The following is a 25,962-nucleotide window of genomic DNA, read 5'->3' as shown; positions in this document are numbered from 1 at the left end:
TTCGTGGAGTGAAAATAATACTCCATTTGTAAAACTGATAGCACGCTCTTGTGTATTGCCGTATTACTCAATATCTTGACTTGACTTGTATAGTGCATGAATGACATCAAGAAAAAGTATAAAAGTTAAATTTTTGATTGTTAGTGTTAAGGTCGAGAGGAAAAAACGTACAGGTGAGAAGTGAGAGACGACAATTGAATGAATTAACACGAATTACTCGACTAATTTTCTATAATTTTAGTCGAACGCTCCACTTGAATTGACGCCGAGCGCGTAAGTGCAATTTGCAGAATGAATGAAGATTTGCCGAGAGTGCGCGCTGGCTAAGTATCGAAGCTGCTCGAATTCGACGATAGATTCGTCGAACGATTCTCTGATCGCACATAGCACGGAGTGAGGATAAGTTGTCGTGCGAGGCGTCGCAAGAGAAACGTGCGGTTATACGCGCGCGAAAGGAAAATATCGACGACGGAGCAAAGCACAGTTACGATAACGATTCTTCGAATTTTTTCGCGGTGAGCGCTGAACGACAGCGAGTTTCCAGGTATCGCGCGCCTCTCGCGCCTCTCGCGCCTCTCGCTCTCTCCGTTTTTCCGCGAATCTTTGGCTCGGTTACTCGCGCTGGCTTGGCACTAACGCCAGCTCGCTCGTCCGTTATTTATCGACTCGCAGCCGCGCGTGCGCTTGTTGGGTATCGCTTTAACATCGTAATCACGCAAGCTCGCCGCGGATGCAGGCTCTTCTGCGCACTGTCGAGCAGGCCTGCAACGGCGAAAGCTCTTGCCAATTATTTTTTTGGTTTGCGCGCCGACGAGGCAAGGGCGACAGATCGTCCTTGCGGGGGCAGCGCGCGCGCAACGCCGATTGCGCGCCAGTTCGGAAACCCCGGCGACGCTGCCAATCGCACACTAATGCTAAGCGCGCCAGCCTCGTTATCGTGTTTTTGCACGCGATCAATCTGCATACCTAATTTCGCGCGATAAACTCCGTATACATATTTTACCGCTCGCGCTGCCTAATCAACTTATGTTCGTAACCCAATGAAATGTTTAACGCGCCGAACAATCCTATTTGCAATCTGCGCCGAGCGGCAACGGTGTTATTATCCTCGAATATTATTTTTTACAAGCTCGTTATGTGGACAAACTCATTCGCAAGTACGCGAGTCGTGTTTACCAGAGGGGAAAACAGGTCAAATGATCGCTGGTGTAATCGTTTGAACTCGGCTTGAAGACTTATCAAATTAATTAGCATTTCCAGTCTAATAAACGCTGTTTAATGCCGGCGAGCAGGCCAAGCGCGCTGCACGAGCGCCCGCCAATAATCGAACGTTTTTGATGCATTTACGAAGCGTAATTATTCACGAGAGCGAGCGATTATTCGATTGCGCTGCACTGTTGCGTTGCATTAATGAAGGAAAGGCACAAAGAGCTTCACTTTGCTGCGTGCAATCCATCGGCAGGTAAAAACTGAAGAGTCGGAAAAGGAAAACCAGCGAGTTGTCTCTCGAACAAAGCTCGTGTCCATGCTCGACTCGACGTGGCTTTGTTGCGTCAAACACGAGTTTAATGCTCGCTTTGCATTTGGTGTATGAGATACTGGGCGAGCAAGCGTGTCAACTTTGCAGCAGAGAAAGAGAGAGTAATGTATTCATTGAAAAACCTAGTGAGCTTAAGCGGAAAAGTTCTTGTCGATGCGGCTGCTGTGGGTTTCGCGCGAGGCGCGCTCTGGTGACCTCATGAATCACCTGTGGAGAAAAAAGAGCACAGAAAAATTATTCGCACGGCCAGTCTTCGATCGCTGGTGGAGTTGAGATAGGCCGCTGAGCATGAAAAATTAGAGAGCTGGGGAAAATGAGGCTGTGCGAGCAGATATGAAATTGCGTGAATCGACGCGCGGATGAAGCATGGAAACCGCGCGGGCAGAGAAACGCAGATAATGATTGCGAATTGCTTTAGCCGCTTGCGCTCGCGCGATTATATATATATATATAAAGGGAGAGAGAGAGAGCGATTGTATTTCGCATTCCCATCTGCAGACGTTCATAAAAGATACGGGTCGCGGGGACTGTCGCAGAGAAAAGGAATTTTCCGTGTGCTATTAATCACGCTTAATTAAAGTTTCATGAATCAACCTGCGGACTACCGCGATAATGTAGCGCCGCCAGAGAAAGGCAGAGTCGATAGCGCGACATACTGAAAAACAAATTTTATCGCTTACCCTCCCGGCGCACCGTTCATTCCCGACCGCGTTGCTGCATTAAGCAAATGAGATGCTTTATCGGGAATCAATTGTACACAATTCTCTTTTCAACTATTGCTCGCGCACTTTGTGCCGATGCCTTATTATCCGCGCGCCAACTCTTGCCGACGCATTATCGCTTATTATACTTTTCATTCGACGATTTTTCACACCCTTTTTCTCATCTTTTCTGGCGAACGCTTTCAACTTTATAGAATTCTTTGTCGAATAATTCGATTTATTAGACATTTTAAACTCATTTCTCGTTCCATAATCGGACAAATGTGCAGATATGAATATATATTGTTTCATCATAATATGATTAAATATATATATATGAATATATGATTAAATATATATATGAATATATGATTAAATATATATATTTATCATATTATGATGAAACAATATATATTCATATCTGCACATTTGTCCGATTATGGAACGAGAAATGAGTTTAAAATGTCTAATAAATCGAATTATTCGACAAAGAATTCTATAAAGTTGAAAGCGTTCGCCAGAAAAGATGAGAAAAAGAAAAATATATATATTTAATCATATTGGTTCAGAATTATTACAGTAATTAAAAATATTCAAAATTTCATGCACGCAATACAATACTTTTATTATATATAGAATTGTTGAATCTTAGCACGACAGGATTTCACTGACGACCACGATAATTTGTTTTAAAGTCGTTTACTGCTTAGAGCTTGTTCAAATCAACACCAATTCATAGGTCCAGCGATCGAGAGCTCACGTTAAAATAACGCTTCATGTATTTTTAACAGGGTATTGATGAAAAATCGATAAAAATTGAAATAACTTTAAAAGAAATGGTACTTTTGTGTGTTTCAGGAATAATCCGTAACTCGTACGTGCGCCGCTATGAGCCGGCCTGGTACGACGCGGCGGCCTTACGCCGACATCGCGATCGAGTGCGTCGCGATGTTACAGGGGCCGCGAGGGATCAGCCGCTTATCCTACGAGTGCGCGCCTTCGACAAGTGAGTATATTCACTCTCCAACTACACTTCCCCAGCCATCCTATTTTCCCCCTTTGCTCTCCTTCTCCCTGCTGCTGCTACTGCTGCACACGGGTATATTCCGACTCCCCCTACTTCACTCTATTCTACTTTCAAACTACCATTTCCATTGTCGACAACTCCCTTACACCTTGCATTTGTCAAAGTACATCCTTTACCTCTCTCGAGTATTTCCACTTTCTGTAATATAATGCTACGTAGGCTATGAACCGGAGACGAATTCTAATAACTCCAAATTACCCCGTGTTTTCTAATTCAAAACTACTTGTACATTTTTTCCAAATTACCGCCTTCTTAGAATTTCTCGTTACTTCCGAAGACTAGTTTTCCCAGAACGAATATTCGTCGCTGGCGAAATGATTTGACATGCAGTTGAGTTGGAAAATGTCTCTAGGAAGTCTGAGATCTGACATTCAAATGACTAGAAAGTCTTGCCCTGCCAAATATATAAGCTAACAAGTGTATTCAACAAAGTTGGAATAGCAGAATAATTGCGTTAAACGCGCAACATAACTGAGCGCTCAAAGTAAAATGAAATGTCACAGGCAGTCTGCAAGCGAGCGAAAGCTGGAAATACATCCTAGCTTAATCTTAATAAACTGTTGCACAATGGATGGAGGGTGGGTGTGTAAGCCGCATCCTAGATGCGCGTGCACGTACAGAGAGAGAGAGAGAGAGAGAGAGAGAGAGAGAGAGAGTAACGAGATTCCTCAAACAAAGAGCATAAGCAAGCATGTTGCTGCTGCTGCCGCCGCCATCGAGTTACAATGGAGCGAGTCGCTGTTCGCGGCTGGCACACGTGCGCGGCCTCGTGACTCGAAAGTATCGAAAGCCCTTCCCCCGACTTCCTCCTTGCGAGTCCGTCCGAAACTTGCGGGCGAACTTGCAAGAGCTATAGAGCGCGCAGCCGCGGTGGACGCTTGTTGCAACTTTCACCGCAACTCGATTCCAGAGCTCATTAGGTAAATCGACACTGATCTCGCAGTATCATCGCGCTTCCCTCCCGCGCAAAAACGAGATAAACTTCCCGAGCGCTTTACCGCGTCGTGTTTGCCGCTAGCTGGGCCAGCGCCGCTGACTTACACCACCTCCGTCGCCTCCCTCTCTATTATATCTCTTATAATGGCGAGATTATGCGCATCACCATGTGAATTCCACCGGATTTCAATGCCGCTTGCTGTAAACAGCCTCTACTCTCCGAATAATTTCCCGACTCGGCTCTGGCAAAAAAGTCAGACTTATACAGTTTTTTTCTGGAAAAAACTGGAACTGCCAATCAAAGTTGGCTTCGGGGTACACCTTTCAAATTCGCTAAAATCATATCCATTCGTTCACCCGTGCTTTTCAATAAAGTTCCAATCTAGAGTGTCCATTGAACGGACTTAATTTCCGTTTGCCGCGTCTCCGTACACACAGTTACGCGCAGCTGTGTCGTTAAGTGGCCGCGTTAATTTGCTAATTGAGTTTTCTCTCCCTTCAGTAGTATCGTAAAAAACAGAGTCAGTTATAATAGAGAGCCCGTGCGAATCGTTCGCTGGAAAAAGAGGTACTTGGAAACGGCGCATTCAAAGAGTGCTATAATCGAGTTTCTTTTGCTATGCGCAAAAACTGAGAGGGAAAAAGGAACGAAAGCCAGTGTAAGTGAAAAGCAACTAGTACAGTGGGTGGAAAGAGAGGGAGTAGATGGAGTATCGAATTGGGAAATGAACGGCAACGCATCTGCATACAAGCAAGCCGACGTCTTGTTGTCGCTTTTAAACGAGTTGCCGTCCTATAGCCGCGCGATCTATCTAGCGTGGTTTATCCGTACACAGTCGAGCCATCGAATTGTAAATTTCGCATGACGCTTTTCTCTGTTTGTATGCGCGAGCGAAGACAAGTAGTTCGTCCCGCAGCGTTCCATTTCGTTTTTCATCGTCACCGTTTTATTTGGACAAATAAAAGCAGGAAGAGCGAGAGAGAGAGAGAGAGAGAGAGAGAGAGATCGCGCCACAATGGCGTTCCATTTCATTGTCAAAGGATCGCGAATGGCTGGGCGTTTGTGATTCGAAGTTTACAGGGTCGACTGGTCAAACAGGCTGCCTTCTGTGCGCGCACCGTATGTGCTCTACGCACGGTGTACTCGCTCGCGCCGCACAGACGTAATGTTATGCGATTGTGCACGTTAACGTCGGGATGCCTTCAGATTAAATTCCGCGTGAAATCGCTCATGACGCTCGCAATGAGCTTTCATCTGCTGCCGCTTAATCACACGACGACTCTCCGTTGTACGATGCCCATTCTCCTTTGCGGCGGTTCTATTGTTTCAATCGCCTTACGGCCGTGACTTGATAGACTTTCTAACCCCTCGGGTAACGAGTCGACCAATAGAATATAGCTTCGCCTGGCGTTCGCCGCTTCGAGCTATTATTCAGCAGCAAAGCTCGCGTAACAGCTCTCGCGTTTCATCTTCGATTCCGTCTGCCGTATTTTTCTAGCTCTCGCTTTCTCGTCATCGCGCGGCTCCATTGTTCGTAACGCGCATCCACTGTACATCATGGAGAGCGCACGCCAGCCTGTTTCAATTTTTCCGTACAGCGCGCTGCTTTCCTATATCGGCAGAGCCGAGAAAGCCTCGTGTAGCTACTACTTGCCCAAGACACTTCGCTCCACGTTTACCTATCCTCGTCTTCTTTCTTCCTACCCCACTTCTTCTTGTTTTCCCTACCTCTTTTTCTCCTTCGCCTTCTTCTGCTTTTTCTTCCTTTTTTTCTTTGCCCACTCTTTTTCACCGCCTATTACGCTCCAGAAGCAAAGATTGCAGCTGGTGTAAGCAAAATGCATCGCTTGAAAATCTCGGTTGCTATAAAGAAAATCAAACGCCTGTTATTCTTCTCTTGTTTCCCGATGCGAATAAAATGCTTTTTTAAGCAGCGACTAAGTTCATATCACTCAAATTTTTCCGTCAAACTGTTGATCAACATCCATTTAAAAAGTACCATTGATGGACCTTTATTGAAGTTTAAGCGATAATATACCTCCTCAAGCTTTAATCATAATTGACAAAGAATGTTGGGCTTCTATAAATATATAAAGCCTTAGCGGCGTCAGCAAGCTCAATTGACCGTAGAAACTTTGGCGCCGGGGTTACAGACGATCGTCTTATATACACTGATCGGGGGAGCTAGACGAACTTGCCCGCGGATAACTGACGAGGCGGGTCTAGCCTTTGCGCGAATGAACCAAGAAAATCACGGGCTTCCTTTCCCGCCGGAAAGGCCTTTCGGGCCTTTGTTCTTTTAGCCGCGTTCACCGAACACTATGACACTGTCGGCCATTTACATGGGCGTATTAATCATGCGATCGGTATAAACAGGAAACTATTCTTGACGTACACGTTGTCACTGCGAAAGAACGATACATCACGGAGTGCGTTTTACATACGCTTTACATGGATTGATGTATTTCATCAGCAGTTAGCAGCGAAGCTCGGCCAAATGATTGATTGCTAAAATTACGAACAATGGCGAACGAGGGAAATGACGGCGCGCGCATTAGAATTACGATTACTTGACGCGCGCCGCTGGCGTCCCGCGAAGGAAATGAATCGCTCTGAACTTTGTGCGGGCGCCCGGCGCTGCGCGTCGCGTCGCCAAATATATAAATCCCAGCAGCAGCACCAGCAGCACCGGCACCAGCAGTAGCATCGCGGAAATTTATTCGTTCCACAAGAGCTATTGTCGGAATAGCGTGTCGGGCGGCTCGCCCCCGAGGGCATCGGTCGTTCGGCCGTTGCACGCGTACGCGGCACCAAGCGCCGACGGTCGGCGAATCGGCCCGAAAAGGACACATAATGCATTTAATTAAGGACGGGCGCACAGCCGGCGCGACGCCTATCTCTATTATCGAGCGCTATCGGCCGATGTAAAGACGGCGTAGCTCGCGAGAGCTAATTAAGTCGCGCCGCCGCTGCCGATAATTGAATCTCCAATAATTGCAAAGATTGCCGGAACGCGGCTGCCCCCGGCCTTCGTCGGGATTACCGCTTCTCTGTATGTCTGTCACTGCACGCGAGAGAGAGAGAGAGAGAGAGAGAGAGAGAGAGAGAGAGAGAGAGAGAGAGAGGGAGAGACTTGAGACAACTTCTCTCCCCTCTCCCAACTCGGAAATACGGGATACAAAAAGCCAACCAATAACTCGCTCGCTGATTTGATGCGCTTGATGGAACCAGCTCTTGATTAATTCTCTTGCCGATTGCACATCCAATTCCCTTTCCCCGTCTCTTGTCTACGCATTCTTTCTTGTCGACGAGCATTCCTTTTCTGAGCGTGATTCTCAGGGTAGGCGACGTTGCCGAACGATTAATAATAATATTGTGTTTCACTCGGCAGGCGCACAGAGTTAGCTGTGTTTCGATTGCATAAATGGCATTGGCTCGAGGTTATTTCATGGGTATTTATAGCACGTGATCGTCTTGCGGTGCTCGCTCGTAGCGACATCTAAGAAATACACGACATTTACATAATTTATTCTTGTTTACGTAGCGCATTGACGAGTCGCTCACGCGCACACCGAAAAGAAAGAAAAGTGCGGCAATGCGAGCTTGCCGTTTGCCGATTTGCCAAATGCCGAAACGGAGGCCTAAAGAACGAAAAAAAAAAGATGGCTCTTATCAGCGAGCAACTAGAAGCTATGCCAGTGCTCAGCAATTTCAAGGCAAACGGAAACGTTTGTTCTCTCGACAGGACGACGAAGTCAAGAGGCCGTGGCCGCCGTCGTCGGCATTTCCTTCTCTGATTTGTATTTTGCGCGCGCTAGCTGTAAATAATTAGCCCGATCTCGAGGCTGAATTGCCACGGTGCTGTCACTGCAACGAGGACGACAACGACAAAGAAATACATTATCTGGCAATTAAGCGCTTGGGAAGCTGCTGGCAAATGAAATAATAACTCGCCGTTGTCGCGTTAAAACGCATCTGGCAATTAGAAATAAAGCGCGAGCGCACCTCTCAGACGTATCGCGTCAAAGAAAACTACGAGAGGGGGACGAGACCATTACTCGGCAGCTCTGTGGCTGAAAAGCAAACGCGAAATAAGTCGGCGGCGGCTACTTGCCTGCGCCGGAAAGAGTGCCACCGAGCGGAAATATTAAATTATATACAGCAGCCGCGTAATCCCTCAAAGGGCCTTGTTATACGTATCGCTGCTCGTTTCGCCGAGTCACAAAGGCAGCAGCAGCAGCAGCAGCAGCCCCCGTTAATGCCCCGCGCACGCAAGCACCCAAAGAAGCAGGCGGCGATAACTGCCGCCGACAATGCCGCATTCTCTCTCTCTCTCTCTCTCTCTCTCATTCTCTGGAGCTCAGGTGAGCTTGCGCGCGCGAGCGGACAGAACAATTCTTATCTTGCCCCGCGCGCAGAAAGAGCCGATTCTCTTCTTCTTCGGCCGCGTTTTATAATGCGTTACGCTCACTCTTGCGCGAAACTGATCGTTAAGTTTTACCGCGAAAGCTCGCCGCAGCCACGTACACTTGTTTCTCCTGTTTTTCTTTCTTCTATTTTTTCTTACCTAGCCGCGGATGGGTATTGCAAGTCGCTACGCGCGGGGATTCTACGATCGCCCATGAAAGAAGGCGCCGCTGCTGTTCCACGGTATAGAGCCGGATTTTATCATTACGCCTCAGTATAACCGAAACGATCTTTTCAGATTTTCGCTTTGCTTTGGACATTGAACGTTTCAATGCAATCTCTCTTGATCTCGATAATTTGCAACAGCGTTGATTCGCCTACGATCGAATTTTCGAGGGAGAGCGCTCTCGAGGATTCGACATATCTTGAAAATTGAAAAAGATATGACGTCGTAAAAGAGCAAAAAAAAATTCCAAGTCATTACGTCGTCGTAAGGTCCTTTTGAAGGACTTTTATAACCCCACAGTGACATCGTCGAAGGAGTTAGTTGCACGGGTTTCGCTCTACTGTATATATGGCAAAAGTTCATAAAGCGAAGCCTGCGTCAGTTTATTTTCATTGTTCGAGCACGCAACTGTGTGCGCGTGCGTGTGCGCGCGCGTGTATGTAGGGAGAAAATTATTTATTGAATTTGGCCGGTTTTAGCGAAAAGTTTGCTCGTTAAATTTTATTACCTGCAAGTTTTCGATCGACAACTCATGCAGTTCACTTTTCGCATTTTCAATATCCGTTATTTTTTCGCAAGCAGGCGTCATTCTCGCGTATAGCTAAAGGTTCGCGAGAGTTTACAGATCGCCGTGTTATGGGCAAAGAGGAGAGAAGAGAGGTAAAAGAGCATTAAATTGCGAGGATAATGGATGCGAGGGAGAGAGAGAAAGAAAATTAGCTATTGGATCGTAAAGATCCATCTCCCGCTGGAATATGTAGAATATTGCGTTAAACCTCATTACCCGGCAAAAATCTGCATGACGTGCTCGGCTCGGCCAAAGAAGAAGAAGCGAGCTCTAGAAATTGCGCTCTCTATACCGAATCCCTACGTATATATACGCTTGGGCTCTTTTTCTTCTCCTGTGCATCTCGCGCTCGTATAACTCGGTCGAGTATCGTATATAGTCGCTCGACTCTCTTTCGTATGCAGTTTTGCGCGTCGTTGATTAAAAACGTTAAAGTCAAGTGCGAAAACGTTGGGTGCCGTGCCGTGGCGCGCACCAAGGGATATTTTACGAGGCGCGCTATCGCATATACATATACCCTCGTGCGCATTATTTAATTTTGAAAAAATTTTGAAAAAACCTGCTGAATATATTGTTAGCCAAGTGCTCATACTCTGTAATGCCGTAGCTGAGAATGCGCATAAATTATATTCATCGTGTCATGAATTATGTAACTTTAAAAAAGCTTTCATCGTCTTCTTCCTCTCTCGTCCTTTTTCCCCTCTAGAGACTACGTAATGCATGTATATTTCGCCAGTTTTTTTTCCCATCGAAGGGACCTCGCGCTCAAATATTTTATGGCTATTTACAGATAAACATGATGTAAAATAATGACAGTCGACAAGAGTCCAATGATTAAACTCATTGCTGCGCGCTCGAAAAATCCTTTAGCCGCACAGCCACGCCGTGCAAAATTCATTCGCATTTCCGCTAATTAATACACTGTTATAGTGCTCTCGCATATTAATATTTATGATCAAAGTATGATTAAATTAATTTGGAAAAACAATACGCGTTACCGGGTATAAAAAAGCACGAATGTCAATGTTGCTAACGAAAAGCTACACGTTAATTAAAGTTGTGCGTTAATTAATGGATTTAGCGATGGAGCTTTTGTTTTATAGATATATATGCGTGTAACGTATTTTTTGAAGTAACAATAACAACAATGACAATAAGTGTGTGTATGTGCATAATAAAGTTTACATGACATATCCGTTCCGTAGCACTTTCAAATATCATGCTTATGGAATATCAGTGAGAGGCGTGCGTTTGTAAATCACGATATTCTAGTCCGTGCATCCTCTTCTCGCGGCGAACAAAAGAATAGAGCAGAATGAATAGCAATGGGGATGCTATACGGAGGCGCTTTAGTTCGTAAAAATGGTAATGCTATCGAAAAGGAGAAAGAAGGAAGGCCAAAACAAGGGGACAATAGCTTTATGATGTGGTGCAAATGAAACGCGGCGTATAGGTAGCGAAACCGCGAATGCGGCCTAAGATCAAAAGGTCAAGATATATCGGCTTAATATGCCGCGAGGTGCAATAGCTGCAGCTGCGCGATTCCGCGCGTAATAGCTCCATCTGATTATCAAGACAAAGCAGCAACACTGCTCTGAATCGCACGACAATGGTTCTCACGCTGATTAATTTAATACGGCGTATCACGGCCAGGGCGTTAATTAGCGGGCGTGCCAGCCATACTTCTCCGCTCTCGCGCTCGCAGCTATGCCGCGACTGGCCTCGGAGCCGTACAATTTTCAATTTTCAAGCTCGAGCCGCGCGCTGCGAGGTTTGCTGATTGAATAGAGAGTAGAAACTGTCAGGACCAATCGGCCGGCCGCGGTGCGCTTAACAAGCTGGCAGCGGCGAAAAGAATTGAATTTTGAACCGAGTGCGCGCGCGACAGAGAGAGAGAGAGAGAGAGAGAGAAAGCTGCGACGTGACGCGTGCCCCTGTGTCCACGCGGCCGAGCGTGCGAAGCTAGATCGATCCTGCCAAAAACATCACGTCGGGCGTGTCCGCGTTAACGGCTACGGACTACGTCCCTCCGCCCCGCGAGCTGCCTTCTGCAATTTTATGCAGTATTTCATCCGGGCGCTTCGTCGCTGGTGCGCGCGCCGAAATCGAAATTGACATTGAAAAATTGCAGGAGAGCAGCGCCGAGCCGTAATCTCGTTTGTTTGCAAAGAATTTCCGGCGGCGGCGGCGGCGACGGACACGCGCGCGATGCGACGTTCGCGCCAGCGACTCCTCGTCGCTCGCATATAGCTGCGTCACCGCTGCTTTTCCGCCTGGACGCCGCTGCTTAATGAGCGCCCTCTGCTGATTTATTGATCTCTGCGCTCGCGTTTATCGAAGCTTGCCTTTGTCGTATCGTTCCGCGAGCGGCTATATTCGCCATTCCCACTGAAAAGCCGATATAAGTTGCGTAGTCACGTCACATCCCCACTTCGCGTGTCACCGTAATAAGCGGAAGCATCGCTCGCCAAACTTTTCGCGATATTAAAAATCTGTTGTTGTTTGTTTGGCGCTCATTAAAGAGAACGAAAGTACGAGGGACAAGCAATAAAAGGCAAAAGTTGCAAGCTTTGCACCCTAATAAAATGTAGTATTCATCCATTCACGGATTCTACAAGGTGACTATTAAATTTGTCCAAACGCGAAAGAGGGTTGGGAAGTTGCATTATTTGCTCGCTACACCGGTCGTCTGGAAAATCGAGAATCGAAGCAAATCGAAGCATTGCAAATAAAGGAGAAAATAAAGGAGGGAATGGAAAAGCTGGAGAAAAGCAGGAGGAAAACAGAAAGAAATAAAATAAATGATACGCACGTATGCGTTAGACGGCAGATGCTCGTGGGTGTGCGCGCCGACGATTACGTCCGGGGGCAGGGATCGGCGCGGGGCTTGTTTCATAAGCTGCCGAGATAACCTTATTCCCGTTCTGAAGCGCGAGCGCAAAGAGAAATATAAAGGTCGTTGCGTTGCGCGCTTTATTATGCAGAGGCGCGATATGAATGATAGAGTAGAAAAGAATTGCCTCCGAAGAGCTATACTGATTTTCTCTTACGGAGTGCTGCACGTGAGGCTCATATGTATACCCCACATCTCTTTTTTTACGGAGGCGTAATAACTCAGCGCACTCGCGCTCTCTCGAGAATGATAAACCTTCCCGCGCGCAGTAGACGCTTTGTTCCGTGTCTTCGTTTCGCAAACGGATAATTAAGAGTGATTTGTTTGTCGCGGTCTACCTTGCGTGCCTTCGGATTATCGTACTATCGGTGCGCCAAAGTGCGGCGCCATCCGAAAAGCTCGAAATCTCATTTATCTGGCCGTCATCGCGATCGTCATCGTAATCATTAGAAGTACGTAATGAAATAGCAGGCTGGTTTCGCAACTCGCTGATTAATTGCGGCTGCTGCTCGCAAGCGTTGTAAATCCAAACAAATAATCGACCGAACAAGCGGCTCTCCGGTGATTCAGTGTTTAATAAGCGAAATTGTTGAAATACGACTGGAAGGCACACTCGGCTGGCGGCTAATGGTCGACTGATAAACGGCGCCGTGGTTAATGTACAAAGCGCGCGGGCTCTTTTGAAAAGGAGAAACAATCGAGTATGATCGACGCGATAAGGTCGCTGCGTCGCTGAATAATTGGAGCGCCGGCATAGCGCTCGAGCACCGCGGCCGCGACTACGGAAAAATCCGTCTTTCGACGAGGCCGTTACCGCGGTTGACATTGAAGAGTAACGGGATTACCGCTGTAGATTCGCTTGTACCGCGACATAGCTCTAAGTACTCCCACGTGCCAGCTCATTTGCCGGTGGAAAGAGAAACCAAGCGTCCCGCTGTGTCTGTGTGCGCACGTGGCCTTTGTACTTGCAACGAGAAACTGTATATGCCGAGAAAGACCGAGAGGCGAGGGGCGCGTCCGTAATCGCATTGCAAACTTGAATCTGGCACCTCTCGTAGTCGAGCGAGCGCGCACGTCCAAGTCGCCTTGTCCGTACTGCTAAGTTTCGCTCCTCTCGTCGCTCTCTTTCTTGCTCCGCCTAAGAAAGTGCCGAGCAGAGGCTAACGCAGCTGGCGAAGCCTCTCGGCTACGGTAAGGCTTCCGAAAGCTCGGGCGCGCAACGAGCGCGAGCGCGTGAACTTCAACTTGGGCCAGGGCCGGAAACCCCAACGTATATTTACCCTTGCTACGGATAAGCTTTCGCGAGGATTACACCCTAGCTCTCTATTATTCATGTATACTCGCAAGCGATCACGATAATCCACTTTTTCTCCTTCCGATTTCCTCCGATCGACCTTCCTTCTTTCTTTTCTCATCTCCCTAGTTGGATTAAAGAGAATTAACGGCAGACGCGCACATATAAAAAAAACCTCCCTGTAGGCAGATTTTGACATTTCCCTGGGGTACGCCGCTCGCGTGATACCGCAGCTCGTACGACCTTACGTAAACATTTAATAGCACGCGCGGTATCGTCTAGACAAGACCAACGGGATTATTCGTCCAATTCCAATCCGATTACTCATATACACTCCTTGCCACATTTTTTTACACGCGGATTTTCTCTAATTAGATATTTTCGATGTCGCTGCGGCTTTCATTGTCGACTATACGTGCCACATTGTCGGCAGTGACGTTGCGTTTTCGTTTTTCAACACTCGTATTTCAATGCGACCTTGTCGATAAAATCGGAAATATTGGATGCAGTCTGTAAGCTGTATCGAATAACATTAGACACCTAATTAGTAGTATTGAAATCAATTGATAATGTGAATTGCTTGTTGGCAGGCACATTAGTTGTACAAACGTTCCACTAACAGCGTGCAGGATAATAAAGAAACGTGACTTTAGATCTTCCAACGAACCTCGATTTATTCATCTGTGATTATGGCCTCAAAGGACAGGCGTCGATAATCGCTGATCTATGTAAATAGGATGCGGGTCATTTCACTGATTAAGCATGTGCGAGTGCATGTTCCTGTCAGGCGGGCTTATATGTTTAAGCGTCAGGTGTTATCAAGTTATTAAAATAGAAGTGCCAACCGTGCATTGAAAATATGAAGGCAACACGCGTAACAGTTGTATGATGAAAAAAATTTTTTTTTCTCAATTTACAGGCAATGGACAATGCGTTTGGTGCGTGACACGGGATTATTTTCGAAGGATGCAGTGTTCGAGGGTGCGGAGGGGCCAATCGATTTCGACGCAAGCCATTCGTACACCGGCACCATACTCGGTAAGTTTTGTAATTATGAAGCCAGCTGGCTGATAAAAGTATGGTTTTAGTTCAGCCTCGCTCTCTCTCTCTCTCTCTCTCTCTCTCTCTCGCGCGCGCGCGGGCCGTCAGAATCAATAAAAAATGCAGATATGCAGCGGGTATCCAGAATAGTGTATTTAGCCTTGTGTGTTAAAGGCTCATTTGAATCGCAAAAGAGCGCTTAATAAAACTTGTAAATGAAGGCGATCGGTACTTGAAAAAAGGCGAGTTTCATGGGCACTAGTCGTTTTTCGGGGGGGGGGGGGGGGGGTATACACAATTTCAATGAAATCTCACGTGACGAGCAGAGGACGGCAAGACTTTTAAGACCGCGCGCGAGTGGTATTTCCATAATCAGCATAGCAGTACGCTACAGCGTATAGCTGCGCGAAAGCGCACTGCGGGGATTGCAGCTCCTCGCTCGTTAAATGCGTCCCAGTTATCGCTCAACTGCATAGCTTGCGCGCGACGAAATTCTCTCTTGGCTCGGGCTTCACTCGCTTTTCATCGCTCGACAGAGATAACCTTTCAGAAGCTCATTCATCACGCTGTAACTAGTCTAACGAGATCTAACGTTATGCTACTTTTCGCTACGCGCTCCGACAAGGCCTGCGGGCGCTTAAACCCTACCAGTCTTCCACCTTGTTAGTATTAGTTTCCTAAGCTTCTTCTTCGTCTTTTTCTTTTTCTTCGCAACTCCGATAGAAGCTTCGTTTCTTCAATTTCAAATTCAGTATAAATAACCTCGCTTCTTTTCAAATGTTGAGTCCAAATCGAAAGCAGAGTCTCGAAGCCTTTCCGTATTAATGCAAATCTGGCCTATCCTAAATCCCAAGTGTTGGAATTATGAATGCACCTATTCGGAAAGCTCTTCTTGGTCATTAAACCGGTAAATTGAAGCGTGTTCAATCGGCTTCTCATCCGCGTGCGCTCATTCACCAAAAATAATCCTTCGCGTAAATTAGCGTGAAATTCGCGTGCAGCGCGCTCCCCCGCCCGTATACAAGCTCGACAATACTAGCATCGGTTTAATTCCCCGCGATTGATTTCAGGTAGGGAGCTTACGGCTTGGCAAAAAGCGTACATCGCTCGGGCAGACTTAAAGCCTGCAATCTGGACTTACAGCCAGCATTGTACTGCGTTCTGCTCCGACGGAAAACAGGCAGCTCGTGTGTCTCTTCTGCCCCCTCCTCCCTTCCGTCCTTGCTCCGCCTTGTCGACTCGCTTCATTAGACCGAAGTTATGGAGCTGCGTGGTAATACGGATCCATCATATCTCGCGCTCTCTCTCTCTTTCTCTCTCGCGCGCGCCCGCGCGACACGTGCTCTGCTACAACAACTTGCTTTTCATCTGTTATACGAACTTTCGGCTCCACTCATCAATTTCCCTCTTCGACCTTACCCTCCGAGAAACAGCACGAGAGAAAGAGAGCCGTATATTGCCGAGGCATTTTTTTCATCAGCTCGCGGAAGCCGTATCTGAAGCGAGTCACTGCGAGGTTGCTCGTTGACTGGTCGCCCTACTGCTATCCATCCGCAGTTTCCGATGAATAATATACGAAGTGGCTAATGAATGTTTTTCGGAACGACGACCCAACAACTTTTTTCTTTCTTTCTTCCGCTCGACTAGCAGTGATTAGTCCGCTAAATGAATTTTACATCTCGATACAAAAAGAAGAAAACTACGTTGACTCTTGTCTGTTCGTTTTCCGTTAAATGCAAACTATTATATTTCCGATTAAATTCATCTCGAAAACGGGCCGGAGAAAAAATACATTCGCTTGAAAGAAGAAGCATTTGAAGACGGCAGAGTACAAAGGATCGAGATAAATAAGAAAGATACATTTTTTTTATAAGCGGCAGTCGGAGTTGGCTCTACCCCGAGGCAAAGAAAACGGCGAACTAACCGACTTTGGCTCGATCCCGCCCCATAATTAAATGGCCTTTCAAACTTTCCTCTTAGATCATTAATTTTCTTAGATACTTTTCTCTTGTTTCCCTTTGCCAAAGACAAAGTTCGGAGATCTAAGCTAATACGGCGCCCTCGTCGATCGGTCAAGCAAAATAATCGATTATCTCGCGAGAATATACGACGAGCCGCGAGCTCTCGAGCGATCAAAATGAAAGAGAGGCGCGCGTCCATACAGAGCAGGCGAACGCGTGCATCGCGGCTGAAATAAAATTGCGCCCGAGGCGGACCGCGTCGCGCGCGTGTGTTGCACGCGCGAGAGAAAACAGCGGACTATTATACAGCTGGGCCTGGGAAACGAGTGTTAAATATTCCAAGCGCGCGCGCGCGTGCTCGCGCACAAGAGAGTTCCGCTGGCGGGGCTTCGCCTTTTTTTTCTCTTTTGCTTTCGGCGAAAAAGCTGCGGTAGAAAAGCGCGCTGCTCCAGCCGGAGATTCGCGCCTCGGTCATCCGGAAAGACCGAGCGTGATTTTCATCCGCGAGCCTCGTCGCGCGGCCGAGTTTCATTAATTTATTGCCGCAACGACTGCGACGACGACGAATCGCGTAGCAAAGAGGAATCCAAGCCCGCATTATCCTCTTATTCCGCAGTTGCGTTACAAACAGGACGCTCTGCACTTTTAAACACAGCACTTGCTTAGATCTGCACTGTGCACTTCTCATTGTGGCTGATATACCAATTGAACCCTGGGCGGGGCTCGAGGATTCGCCTCTTTCTGAATTAAATGGAAAGCTCAAAAAGCTTGCGCGAGTCGCGATAGAGAGCTCAGGCAGGACCAAAAGAACCGTAAGAAGGGCAACCGAGTATAATCTTTCTTTTTTTTTCACTTTTGAGTACCGAGGAAAAAATAGCATAGACAGTGATATTATTTAAGGAAAGAGAAATGCAGAGCCGCGCGGAGAAAAGAGCACGGAGCTCTGGGATTTTAGTAATGAGAGTGAAGCTCCGGGCGATTATTAAAGGTTGAGGCAATTCTCAGCTCTTTCCGACTGCAAATAAAAATACCGGACGGATTTTGAAAATTGAATAATCACCCTGTGACTGTTTATCTACCCTCTCTTTGCCTCTTTACATTCATTGGTTGACCTTTGCTTAAGTGGAAAAACGTTTCGATTGGATTTGGCAAAAACACCAAATCGTTCGTAAATGATTATTCCGACACATTTATATATTTCATTTTAACGACGATGCAAAGAGTGATAACGCAATTGACATAATGAGAAGAGAAAAAGTTGGATAATTAATAGGTATAATGAAGGAGCAATAAAAGCAGCTGAGAGGGAAGAGGCCTCATTAAAATGTTAATCGCGTGCTGGCTCGGCGCTCGCTCGAGAGCAAAGATTTACGTCTCGGTAAATGAATCACAGTTCGCACCTTGCTTCCGTCTCTCCATCAGCAGAATTTCGGCAAGCTTCCAAGTGGTGTTGGCGTTGGTGGCTCGACAATGCAATTGCCCCTCGCTAGGCTAGGGAGAGAAAGAGAGAGAGTGACGAAGAGTAGGGGGGGGGCGAGGGGGAAAAGGGTAGAAGGCGTCGGAGACGTGCACAAATAACGGACGGCTGACTTTTACGCCCCTTTGTTTCGGCAGCTCTCGTGATTGCGCGCCGCCGTCTCGTCTGACCAATCCTCGACTGCTACTACTTGCTCTTTCTCTCGGTGTAGGAGGGTGGCGGCTCGAGCGCTCTGATCGATGCCACCACGGCGGCAATTGCCAAACATTCTTCATCGAATTTAATCTCGTTGATTTACGTGACCCGAAAGTGAAGCGAGGCGCGCTTGCGAGCGCCTGCAGCTAACGGGGAAATACAAGAGGACAAGAATGCGAGTGGCGCCTCTCTGCTGTACTGCCGCGGCGGCGGTAGCAGCGACGACGGAATATTTGAGGAAGCCAAAGAGCCGCCGCGCCAGTGACTGAGTGCGAGTAAGAGAGAGAGAATAGACTTTGTCTGCCAAATATTTTCGCGTTTAGGCTGTATACTGTTTCGAGGGCACTTTGTAGCTGGAAATTGGCTGCCACCGCACGGCCCAGGAATGCTCTTCAATCCTTCCTGTTTACCCGTCGGCTTTGCCTTACCAGCCCGCCTCTATCGATTAGCTTCCCTTTTCCAGCCGCATATGCACTCGAACGATCGCGTATAATTAATTGAATCGTCGCAGCGGCGCTTATACTCCGCTGTACACTGACTCTCGCTTACAGTCGCCACTCGAGATCGTCTTGCGCTGTGCGACAACTTTTGGAGGTCGACTCAGACGTAGGCAGCTCGCGCGCTCCTGCTCCATTGGAATGGACGAGGGCATCACTCTAATCATTCTCAGACTCGATTTTGGGGGACATACGCCAAGGTTGCCCGACGTGGAACAAGAAAATAGGCACTTTCCCGAGGTTACATGCCCTCGACTGGAGGAGACCGGAGCGAGCAGTTAGCTACGTCTTACGAGCCTCCAGTCATTATTCTTCTGCGGGGACAAGGGGCAGGCCACCTTTTCCCATCGCATATCTCTCGAGCGTAGATATCTCAACTTGAAGCTGGCACACGGCAGCGCGCGTCGCCTTATTTGCCCGATTAACCTCGTTACAAACTTTGCAAAATTGCGGCGGAGTCGACTTAATTAAACGGCATGTACGGCGAATGCGATCCCCCAAGCCACTTTCGTTCATTCGGGAGTTATTTATCGTGTCGCGTACGTAGTCGCGAGTAGCGAATATAGTTGTCTCTCGATTGGTACGGTCGAGCGCCCGGGCGGGCCGATCGCGATTCAGCCGTCTGCCGACTTGCAGTCTTTGCTCGAGTCCCGCGCATCGGTGATTGCGCGCGTGCACGCAAAGAGGAGGCAAAGCTCTCGCGTGCCGACCATAATAAAGCGCGCGGCTTTAATTCGAAAGCGAGTCGACTGGCGGAGGCGCGCCTCGGCGCCGAGCAGTTGCGCAGCTTTCTCGTCGGCTAGACGAAGCCGTTAAAGGCTAAAAGAGAGGCGCAGGCCCGCGGCATTCCGTGAGCACGGGCGCACGCGTGCGTAGCGGCACTACGCCAGCTGCAGTTCGCGAGCGAGTTCGCGGCGATGCTGAATAATTGAGCGACACACTGATTATATCGCAGAGACATAGGCGGCGAACGGACTCGATCTGACGGCGCGGCGAAAGACCGCGCGATCGATATGGCCCGCCCAAGGCTAATTCTCCAGGCAGCGATCTCTCCTTCTGCTCCCCCCTTCCCCGCCCTCCTCTTTCTCCCTGTGCGAGATTGCAGCTTTTAACGAGGGCGCATTTTTCCTCCTCCCTCGAGGCAGAAAAAAGCCGACTTGCTTTTATATATATATATATACCTGCGGCCGGAAAGAGCAGCGATTGATTATTGCTTCCGTTTCTTAACTCGCACGCTTGCTCTCTATACATATATATATTTAAAAAAATTTTCCTTCTGTGTCAATTTCTTTTCGTCCCTCAACGTTTTCCCAGACTCGGCGGGACCGCTTTCTTCATTTATTCTTCGTGCGGTGGCTTTTAATTCTTCTCTATACGCATTGATTTTTCTCGTCCTTGACGAGGCGCCTTTTTTAATACTCTCGCATTGACGTGCGCCGATAAACAATTCAAGAGGGAGAGAGTCAATTGGAAACTATTGACACAACGATATGCGTCCGAAGACTTTCAATTTCTTCTGCTACTGCGCCATATTGACTTTTAATAAACGAGTAGACAAAAATAATTACAGAGCGCTGGAGTGACATGTACACGCAATGAACTCATTACTTTTCATTCGAAAAAAAAAGAAAAGGAGAATTGTCCATAAACTCGAAATTGTAGGCAATTTGTGCAAGTGTTGCCTCGGGCCAGGGAGGAGCAAAAGTTTTAATGAGACTTTCAACCGCGATTAATTATGAAATATTATATTTGGCCAACTGAAAGTTTGGTAGAAAATAAAAATCTTTATTCGAGGATAAATTCAAGGTAAATGCGCGTAATTAGTGCAGTTAAGGTGTGACAGCTGCTTTGACATCGTCCAAATTGCTCTCCCTCGCGGCACCACTACAGCGAAATGACAAGTTTAGCCAAATGGAGAGATGTGGCACATGTATCCCATTTGCCGAGCGTCGCGTCAGTTGTTGCAGAGAGGCAGAAGGAGAAAAAGAGAGTGAGGCGGCGTATCGGGAGCACGAGTGCGCGAATAAGCTATGCATGGAAAGAAAGAAGAGAGCCCGACTGAAAAATGTATATACAGGCGAAAGAAACGAAATGGCATCGGTAGCGCGCGGCGACGTGGCGGCACAAGACAAACAGCAGATCCGTCGAGTTCACGCGGACTACCACGCGAGAGACGCAAAAAAATAAAATAAAATAACGATGGAGCCCGCGCACTAGCAATTTATCAGTCGCTCGCGTGACAGTGTCGTCGCGAAGGAACCACGCCGCCGTTGGCAGCGGCTCGCGGATCGCAAGTCTAAGCGTGCGCCCATCGATCTCCCTTCCCCACGAAGCTCGCCTTAGGTCCTCCTTTGGCCGACGGCCAACTCATTTCGGCATTCATAACCGCACCGGAGTAGAGCCCACCTTCCGTCCGCAAACGCTTCTTCCTTTTTTCGCGCCCCCGCTCTCCCCTTGCTGTCACGATATGAGCTGGCTTTTTCAACTCTCGCTCTCTGTAGCTTAATCCTGCGCAAACGTCTTTGCTCGGCGCTTTTTTGCTCTGCTACCCAAGTGCCGATGACAGAGTCCAGATTAGAAAAGTCTAATTTCAACCGCCCACACAACTCCAATTCGTTCTCGTTGGTTTTCAAATTAACTTCTTTATCGCGTCTGCAATTCGACGATTCGTTAATCTGTCGCGTTCGTTTTTGTGTTGCAGGTGAGTTGCCAATTGCTACGGTCGATTATTATGTCAGAAGAGTGAATAGTAAAGACATTCGTATTCTATACTCGAGTACTCGAACAATTCGACGTCAGGTTCAACATGAATACTCTAAAATATGTTTATATTCGTTATCGATTCGATTGACAGCAAAGATAAATATAAATAGCGAAAACTTTTACGTACGTTTGGTGATCGTTTCAAGTCTGCGAATGGGGGCAAAATGATAAAGGGACTTTCAAAATAATTTCTACGAATCGGAAATCGAATAATCCGTTGGGTAATGCGATTAAGCAGCTTTTCATACTGGAACGACTCTTCGCTAAAAGAAATAATTGAAAGACTGAAAAGTGTGCTCGAGGGAGTCCGTTGGCGCAAATAAGAGCAAACGAGAACAAAAAAGCGAAATAGAAGCTCAGGCTTTAAACTCTTAATGAAAATATTTAATCGCTCGATATCGAAATGATAACGAGCGAGAGAGCTTGGCAGATGCGTGCTATTGAGCGACTCTTTCGCTGGCGCTGCGGGAGTCTTTCAGTCGAAAAATTACATTTGCCGCGTCTGGCTTTTTGCCGCGCACAAGGAGATGGCGGGCCAGTTGAACGCATAAAACGCGGTAATCTCGTATACCTCCTTAACTGCGTCGCTGCACGCCGCTGACGTTTGCCTCATAATTCAAGTCCTTTCTTTCTTTCTCTCTCTCTCTCTCTCTCTCTCTCACTTTCTCCCCCCCCCCCCCCCCCCCCCCGTCATGCCTGTTTTCGCTTGATTGCTTCGCTGGCCCCGCGAACTTCTTCAAATGGTAATCAGCTGGGTTCACTCATTTTGTTGGAAATTCAACTATAGAATGAAATTGGAAATAAAATAGCTCGATATAATTTTACGTTAGGGCTGGCTGCTGGTGACAGTGGAAGCTCAAGCTTCGATAAAAAAAGATCCCGCGAAGCGTTCGCGATTGCAGCATAAAAAGCGCAGTTTGGACGTCGAGTCGTTTTCATAAAGCTCGTTGAGAATACGAATGGTCGGACAGTTAGGATGGTCGGCTTTTGAAAAGAGAGAAGACAAGAGCAACGCACTAGGTGGGCAATAAATTGCGGAAGATATAGAGCGAATTTATCTGGTCTCATAAAGTCAGCGTGGTATCAAAATTTATTACGTATAGCCTCTCGACATGGCCCAGCGAATCTGCTCGCAGCGCATTCATTATTGCACTTATCGCGCGGCACCTCACCGCTTCTTCGCCTTTCGTTGCATTAAACAGGCGCGTACAGGGACGTACGTATAGGCGAGCTCGCCGAGCGCAGGCAGGACCGGCACTGGCGTCGCTCGCGATTCCGTTTGCAGATATGCAGATTCGCCGAATACCTCGGGGGTGCCTTTGCTCTTTGTGCGCGAGACGGCGACTAGAGCTTGCCGACTCTGAAGCTTGCAGCACCGAGCGGCGCGTGGCGTCGCGCATCGCGCGCCGTCGGCCTCTTTGCTCCGAATGGATTTAGTCGGCTGTGTGTGCGCGCGCGCGCACGCCTCCTCTGCAATGTACAGCGCAAAATGGAAAATGCTATCTCTCCCTTTCCATCCTCTTTTCAAGCGACGACGTCGCGGCGCAGCCTTTGCTTGCAGCTACGTGTGCGCCGCGTCTCCGGGCTTCCCTTCACCTTAGGATTTCTTTCGGAATATCGCGCGCCACAGACGCCGACAGACGCACAGACGCGCGCTATATCGCCTTTTCTCATTTTCCCGGCTGTCATCGATAAAGGTTATTGCGACGCTCGCCTCAGTCATTCAAAACTAGCTTACAGCCCTGAAGCAAGTGGAGCTTGCATTACCATTTTTAGCGGATCTGTCGTGCATTCCATCTAGCCTGCTTCCACGTGTGTTTCCGGGCTATATTCCGCCTGTGATGAACCAATCGACGCGAGCTCAGCCAACGCAATTCCAAACTAATAGAGAAACGCGACACCAACTACCGAGAATAAGGTTCCCTGGCAAGCTCTCGCGTAGCGCATTTTTCTCTGTATTCTCGCGCCCCAGTCTTCCTCTTGTTACGCGTACAAATTAGCGTCTTTGACTTTCAACGCCAGCCTTCTTTTGCCTGCCATTAATTAATTAAGGGACAGAGCGAGAGGAGCGCCTTGCGCAACACGACTGCAACTCATCAGGTTGTCAAATAGCTTCACGCTGGAGCTTCACCGATGGTGCATAATGTACAGCCTGTGATTTAATTGAATTTATCGGCCGATTAATAATGAACAATGATGGCACCCGACTACCGTTATACCGGATATGCTATTGGAGATGGAGCCATTCAATTTTGTTATCGCACATAGCGACGCTATTTGAACGCTCTCTGTCATGGCGTGACAATATTCAATTTATGTTTAACATCAATTTCACGCTAACGACTCGACGTCGGCAATTTTCAGGCAATTATTGCTATTCAAAACTCGTGGCAATCTTCAGCAATCGTTAAATGGCTTCCCAACGAAACTCTATTCTGCATCTCGCACTCAAAGTTGGCGTAAAAGGCGAAATTTCAAGTAGAACGCACGGGAAAAAACTCGATTTTGCCCAGACAACAGGTCGACGCCGTTTAATAGCGAGGTTCAACTGGAAAACAAGCCGTCATTGTGTCTTGACGCGAAATCTGGAGAAAGTTGCGACTTGGAAGAGAAGCTTTTTATTAGCAGTATGTGTGCCCGAGAAGCCGATCCTCAGACTAATAGGCAGATATTTGCGTGAACTGTTCTCAAGTGCGCAGCAGTTCTATCTTTTAGCAGAAGGCGATGGTCACGCGAGCGTGCAAGCCCGTATATATGCTATCCCGTGCATGCCAGCATTCCGAGGTTCGTTCAACCTTACGCCGTTTCCATCGCTCAGCCACCCGACTGGCACTGAAGTATATTCTGACTCGATAGCGCATGCATTTTCAATATTGCCACTTCGTTACGTACGTTTCTAATAGCTCCTATCTCGCGTTCGGTGCTAACGTTCTTCTCTGTTTGCTGCGCAACAACTACTTTTTCATGCAAGCGTCTCGCTGCAGATAGTTTCCCCAATGAAATTTCTAGTTGGAGATGGAGCAACGTGAAAAACTGAAAACTCAATATCGGCTATGGATGTTGTCCTCTGGTTTGCAAGGCAAATGCGTTTCTCGGAATTTCGATGTATAACATGAACGACCATTCAATAACCTTGCAAATTGACGCGTAGAAATATTTACGTTATCCTGTTGTTTGAAACTTAGCGAGCCATGGAAGCACACTGATTTGCTCCACGTTGTCAAGTCGCAGTCATGTTTTCTAATCCGACAAATGTCGATTCCGACATGGCTCTTTGAAATCCGTTTACAAGAGTTCTAATAACTTTGGATCTGGCTACGGTAGAAATATGTATACCGCAGACTGACAATTAAGGCTTCTAGCAAGAACGAGAAGACATTTAAATTTTAAATTCACCATGTTTATTTCCAATGAAGTCTCACGGAGGGCCAAATTAGCATGGCATTCGGTATTCTGAATAAAAATTAAACGAGGGCTTCAATAACAAAAGAAAGCTCACCCGAGCCTTCGTCGTTGCGTGTCTCTGAAATTTAAACGTCCGCTCGCAGCAGTTCTTTGTATTTGCATTCAATCGGGAGTGCTGTGAAAAACGAGCTCTTCTCGCCAACAATCACTCGGTCGGGTCGTTGTCGGATTAGCGAATCTTGGCGGCGGAACAGAGAGAAGGTAGCACGTGGGTTTTCGAGACGCATCGATTCAAGTGCAATCGCAGTAGCAGCTAGCTTGGTCGAGTGGCTCTGGCGCTTCGTTCTCGCCCGTGCTGCTGCCGCCTCGCTCCCCACAGAGAGAGAGAGAGAGAGAGAGAGAGAGAGAGAGAGAGAGAGAGAGACAAAGACGAAGAGAGGCTTTCCGATATCGAGAGGAGCAGCTCCAACGCTCAACGTACTATCCTGTCGAGCCTTCCGATGATCGCCTACGATATACGCGCACACTACTGCGAATCTGATTATCGAGCTATACGTTTCGACGATGTGCATATATACGTGCGCGTCGGCCTACTATCCCCCTGTCCCTTCGTCCCCTTTCCGAATCTATTGGTGCTGCCCATCGATCGGACAAAAGGCTTCGGCAAAAAATGATTGAAGGAGAGGAAAAGTATATCGTGCGCACTCTAGCGCTGCGCCTTCGCCGCCGCCACGGCTGCACTTTTTATGCTTACCAGCCAAGCGACGAGAGAGCGCGCACGGAAATGCTATTACGTAAAGCCGAGACGGACAAATCCTGGATTTGAGCGTCAAACGTAAATTCTACTGATTGTCCGGATTTGATCAACTCTCTATTCGCGCATGTGTGCGCGCGCTCGCAGCGACCCAAACAAGACTTTATGCACGCCCGCTTTCGCGTTATTCGACTGATTTAAGCTCAAAGGCGCGGT

The 25,962-nt window shown here is 47.6% G+C and overlaps 1 protein-coding gene across 2 annotated transcripts in view; it reads left to right on the top strand.

The window, feature by feature from the left end:
* The window catches only part of LOC131665234 (disintegrin and metalloproteinase domain-containing protein 10), a 72,298-nt gene that overhangs the window by 11,305 nt on the left and 35,031 nt on the right, over positions 1 to 25,962 (top strand). Inside the window, exons 3-4 of one of the 2 annotated variants that reach the window (XM_058936983.1) lie at positions 3,100 to 3,247; positions 14,573 to 14,691. In XM_058936983.1, coding sequence (XP_058792966.1) covers positions 3,100 to 3,247; positions 14,573 to 14,691 — 267 coding nt within the window. The remainder of the gene's footprint in view (positions 1 to 3,099; positions 3,248 to 14,572; positions 14,692 to 25,962) is intronic. The other variant, XM_058936984.1, reaches the window with a different exon arrangement.

The sequence above is a fragment of the Phymastichus coffea genome, unplaced genomic scaffold (genome assembly GCF_024137745.1).
Source record: "Phymastichus coffea isolate CEN01 unplaced genomic scaffold, Cenicafe_Pcof_1.1 PCOF00048, whole genome shotgun sequence".
NCBI classification, from domain to species: domain Eukaryota; kingdom Metazoa; phylum Arthropoda; class Insecta; order Hymenoptera; family Eulophidae; genus Phymastichus; species Phymastichus coffea.
This window is presented reverse-complemented; position numbering and strand designations above follow the sequence as displayed.